The 5598-nt window shown below is 38.4% G+C and overlaps 1 protein-coding gene across 1 annotated transcript in view; it reads left to right on the top strand.

The window, feature by feature from the left end:
* The window catches only part of LOC103150005 (doublecortin domain-containing protein 2), a 20263-nt gene that overhangs the window by 8501 nt on the left and 6164 nt on the right, over window positions 1–5598 (top strand). Inside the window, exons 6-7 of the mRNA XM_016664305.1 lie at window positions 376–430; window positions 616–799. Coding sequence (XP_016519791.1) covers window positions 376–430; window positions 616–799 — 239 coding nt within the window. The remainder of the gene's footprint in view (window positions 1–375; window positions 431–615; window positions 800–5598) is intronic.

Genomic DNA, 5598 nt, shown 5'->3' with positions numbered 1-5598 from the left:
ATGATCATAAAAATAAGTTATTGTAGTAGAACATTATTATGTTATTTATTTCACCTGTAAAAAACAATAAACAAAATGTCAAATTTTTTTTTTTGCTTCATTGGATTGATATGTTATGCTAATACTTATGTTTTATGCTTATGATCATAAAAATAAGTTATTGTAGTAGAACATTATTATGTTATTTATTTCACCTGTAAAAAACAATAAACAAAATGTCAAATTTTTTTTTTTCTGTTTTGACATGTACAAACTTTATTTTGAGGATAATTTTGCATACTATTTTTCTAAAGTGCATGTAAGGCAGCGGAACAGACTAAGTCATCTCCAAAATGGATTATTCATGTCATTTTTTTTTTATTTTTTATTTTTCAGAATGAAGGCTCATTCTTTACCACCCATCTATCGATTCTCAAAACGGAGTGGAAATGTAAGAGCTGACGACTATCAGGTTTTATGTTTTATGACGCCATGTTTGATGGAAACATCTTCATTTTACAAAAGCAGCTCAAAATCCTAAAGTCACCACATGTATTGTGGAAAACTATGTAGGACTTTAAATCTAGTCCTGAGTTTTCCCACGTTATTAATCAGTTTGATTTTCCTGTGCCTCAGAGTAAATCCACAGGTCGTTCCAGCGACAGTGGGGATAGGGACTCCAAAGCCTCTCCTCCAAACCACTGCGACAACAGCAAGGAGCACCTGGTGTCTGCTGTGAGACAGATCTCTCAGGCGAGGCTGCTCACCCTCAGGAAGAAGAAAAGTGGACAAAGCATCACGGCCGACTCACCTGACAACGGTAACGCACATGTTGACTACAGAAATAAAAGGATACTATTATATACCAAATGTATATAATAGTAATAAATTAATGCAATCAAGGCTGCTGAAGTGAGACATTGAAAACAGTATGATGTAATTTGTCTTTCCTTTTAGAGCTTATGTAACTTGCTGCATGCCTGCATGGCCACTAAGTGGCACTGTTGCTCTGTGAATCACAGACTTTAAAATTGAACTGGCTTGCATGGGGACTTTGACCAAGAAACACATTACATCATTATTCAGGCTTGTGAGCAACATGGTGTAAAGTCCTGGACAAAGAAAGAAAGAACAAAAAAAAAGAAGAATGCATTTTTTGTTTTTAATTTTGTTCTTAGGAGTGACTTATAATCATTTGTTCTTCCTGAACAGATGTTTTCGGTTAATGAAATGTGGCAGATCACAAGGATGTTTTTTGCACAATGCAGGGAACCAATAATTGAACTCCTGCTGCTTGAACCATTACATCATCTATTACCTGATGGTGTCTCTTTTTTGGGGGTGTGGGGGGGAGGGTGTTTCTCTTGTCGGCTGACACCAGAACTACAGAGAAGTGTGGATAATTTGTGTCGTGGGAGCTGGCATTTTGAATCCAAAGAGAGGATTCAGAAACATCTGTCTGCCGTTTGCTCACTTCGGTCCGCACACACATAGCATACACATATTTTTATTTTATTTTTTTTCCTACTGCCCCACAATAATTTCACCCTGAAAATCCATCTTTCGGGACATCGAACTAGAGCAACAGACAATCATGTTACATTATTGGTCACATTGGATGACATTGAGCGAAATCGTATTTAGAAAACAGAGCATGAAAACAAGATCAGGCATGTGACAGGACGGCTTGACTCATTTGGAAGCATTTTGCTTCCTCAGACACACACCGCAGACACACGCGCACACACACTCTATTGTTTAACCTTTTAAATCTCTTACAATGGCTGTCATGTTAACAAGATGCAATGGTTTGCTTTTATTTGTTTAGTTTTGTAGCAAGATCGTGGCGTCTTTGAGGAATATTTTTCTGCCTCTGTCCATGGTTCTGATTGACTTTTTATTAGAACTGTAGGTTAAGATTCTCTTTTTAAGTTACTGTCACAGTAAAGCAATTTTACAGTGATGTTTGTGCAGTTTTATAAATTACTACAGTCTATTTTTGTTTCGATATAGGGCTGCACCTCAAATCATAAACAAGATCAATTCTTTGAGTGGTATACAGCTGAAACAAGACACATAATCTTTTTTTTCTCCCTGCCTGACATTCAATCAGACTATTTTATTTCCACTTTTAGTTTAGTAGCGGACATAAATGTCTGAAATATGCCACTTCATGTGCAATAAATGTATAATGTATGAGGTTTCCCTTTAGAGATTATTATCACTGCTAATGTTTCATTAGATGGACTTTTTAAAACTTGCTTACAAGGAGACAAGACAGATTCCAGACAATAAAATTAGACAGATGATATTTGTACAATAAAGTTATGTTTTAGGTAGCATAGCCGCTTCGAAGAGTAATAATTGACATAACTTTTAAGAAGGAGCGTAAATGAAAAGTGAAATGAGTTACCAGCAGGAGGGGATAGGAGGGGATGTCAAAGCTGAATATGTATTTCCCTAATTCAACACAAATCCTGGTAACAATCAAGTACAATAAAAAGCACAGTGGTTGTTATTTCTTTTGTTGCAGAGAGCATAAGCAAAGTGACATCGAGCCAAGAATTAAAGAAACAGTTCCATCTCTTTTGTTGCTCTTTGCTCCTTTCCAAACCCAAATTCATTCTTTCCCAGGACAGGCAAGAAATAGTTCATTTATATGCAGTACTAACTTTATTTTACTTATTCAGAACAGAACCAGGGAGGGCTTTAGTGATAATTTCCCTTCACGTAATCATGCCCTGACAGGGTGCGAGACGAACACGTTTCACCAGAGGACGCCACAATTAACAGGATTATAAAGTTGGCACATTGTTCGGAAAGAACACCTCATGAAAAAGCACACTTCAGATCCGAAACATGAAACGGTCACATGAGATCATCACAGATCATTGCAAATTTGCTTCTGAGTGGGCGTCGATCGAGTAAGAGATATAATCCTTCTGTTCTTACGTGACCGTGTTGGTCCCTGCGTGTGCGTGTGTGTGTGAGTGTGTTTGTACGCTGTTTCCAATTAGTCACTGTCTGTCACCTGCTGGCGAGTATGACCACAGCAGTCTCGGTACGCTGCGCCGTAAAGGCTTCAACTTTTTCTGCTTCGTTGGAGTGATGGTGCTGGAGAGTGACAGCGAGGACAAGGGGCGTAGCGGCGGCGCGAGAACTCAATCAGTAAAGGTCATAGACTGAATGTGAACTGACTGTAACAAACAAGAGGCTTTCCCAGCACACTGTGTGTGTGTGCGTGCGTGTGTGTGTGTGTGTGTGTGTGTCAACACAGGTGTAAAAGCCTCATCCAAATGAGGTAAATTATTGATCCAACTTGGCCTGTGTTTGCCGTTTTGTTTTAAAAAAAAAACACATTCATGCTCAATTTGGGCAGAGGCAATTAGCAGTTGTTTCTGACCTCGGAATAGAAATGGGATGTTTATCAGTGCTCCCTTACTTAAGGGCCCCTGTGACCAGTTCAGTTAATGGCTCCCTTGAGAAGAGGGAAGAAGTAAAAGGATGAGGAGTGAGCATGGAGAGAGGAGCCTAAAAAAAGAGAAAAGGATGTATCTGGAAAAAGGTGAAGAGGGGAAGATAAAAGAGAGGGTTGAAGTACAGGGACTAATAGGACAAGATTATAGAAGCAGAAAGGAAGAAAGCGGAACATAGATGGAATCGAATAGCAAATATGATGAATAGCCTGGGTTCATGGAGAGCGAGTGCCGAGGAAAAAGGGCACGGAGCGATATTGAAGGGTTGAGGTGATGGGTGGGGTTTGGGTAATTGCCTTTCATTTGGATAATCTCTCCATTTAGAGTCATCAAAGCAGAGTTTTACTTGCTTATGCCCCTTGCTGGGGCCAAATTGCTTCTCTGGGAATCAACAAAAGAGTGTTGGGCTTTGGTAGGGATGGACTGACAAACAGGTCTGCACATGTGGAGAGATGAGAAATACAAAAAAATACAAAAAAGAGATGAAGAACTGTTCTGATAGTTGCTTTTTTCCCCCCCATGTGCTTTCATGCATGCAATAGCTAATTAAAACCAAAGGTGGATGATGGCAAGTTACACTCTCGGTCTGTTATGATTCATTAAACATAGAAGTAGCATTTTGTATAGACATTACTTATTTATTTATGTTTTTTTTTTTTTTTTTGCCTTAGATTAATCAAAAATCAAGATACTTTGAGAGGCTAAAAGTGTCAAAGTAGTTACACGAAATGTTTATACTAATGAAGAAAATGTTTTAGAAAATTTATCCTGGGTATATTAAAATAAAAAAGCAACAACTATTCGTTCTGCTGTAAAATACTGATTGCATATTGATGTCAGTTAGCTGCTGACAGGCTCCTTGAAACACGTCATACATTCACTTTAGTTTTTAATTGAATTTACCCAAAGTCACAACCCGAAGGGACTTCACAAGACAAATACAGCAGATCCAATTCATACTGAGAAACATGCTCTCAGATCATTACAACCAAAACCAGTCATATAAACATAATTCAATTTCATGCATCCCAATTCAAATCTATGCTTGGCAGTCAAAAAGGTTGCCTACATAATGGAGCCCAGCTAAATTGCACCAGGCCCTTGACTTTTTGGCAGACATTTTCATGAACGAGACTCAGAATCATTCCTGACAAGAAAAGTAAGAAGCTGAGATCATTTCATTTAAAGTCTTAAGGTTCGTTTTTGAAAACAAACGGCTGTCCGGAGTATTGACGTCTCCACTCAGGATTTATGCGTAAGGGGCTTGTTTAGCTAGGTTTGCTGGTTTAGGATGGAAATGCCTTGTTAAAGAGACTCATAACTTTATTTAAGACTCGGCGTGCCTTGATACCAGTAACCGCTGTTAGATTTTTAGATTCACTGCAGCCTGAAGTAAAACATGGCATCACAGAAATTCTAATTTATTGTATTTTGTACAACTGTAAAGCTATTATTTCCTCACAGTGTTGCTGTAGTGTTGAAAACAGTTTTGATGCCTATCGAGTACTCCTTGCAGGTATTCTTTGTTACGTCTTTCATTTCACAAATGTAAGATGGTGGTCTCCCGATAACCTGGGTAACCTGCTGTAAATGCTTCCTCTGAACCCTCAAGGTCTCTGGGTTTACATAGAACCTCACGCTGTGAATAGCCTGTTGCCTCCATCTTTTGAGTGCAGCGGTTCAGTTTCACCGAGGATGCACGTTACTCCTGTCTTCTACTAACCAATTCTTTCATTTCTGAAGTCATCTTAAAAAAAAAGAAAAAAAAAAAAAAACCCTGAATGGAAACACTGTTTGTATTGTCCGCAAGTCGAATGGGAGAGAGAAATGAAGATTGCCACATGTAGGTCTGTGCCGGTTTGTTGGATCTGTATAAGAAAAAAGAAGACTGGTACCGGCAGATCAACCTTTTTTCTCTTGTGTTATAAAACGTGATCCTGACTTGTTGGGGAATTGTTCCTGTCAGCGTACAGTATGTATTTTCAGTCCTTTTGTTTTTAACACAACCAAAGAAAAGACTCTTCATCATCCTTTGATATAGGATTACTGAATTAAAAACCACTGTAGCTGTACTAATCTCTGAAATGTGTTAGATTTTTCAGCTCTGACATAACGTTGCTGGTTGTGGCATACATACTTATAT

The sequence above is a fragment of the Poecilia formosa genome, unplaced genomic scaffold (genome assembly GCF_000485575.1).
Source record: "Poecilia formosa unplaced genomic scaffold, Poecilia_formosa-5.1.2 Scaffold0, whole genome shotgun sequence".
NCBI classification, from domain to species: domain Eukaryota; kingdom Metazoa; phylum Chordata; class Actinopteri; order Cyprinodontiformes; family Poeciliidae; genus Poecilia; species Poecilia formosa.
Note: the sequence above shows the minus strand (reverse complement) of the source record. Positions and strands in the feature narration are given on the sequence as shown.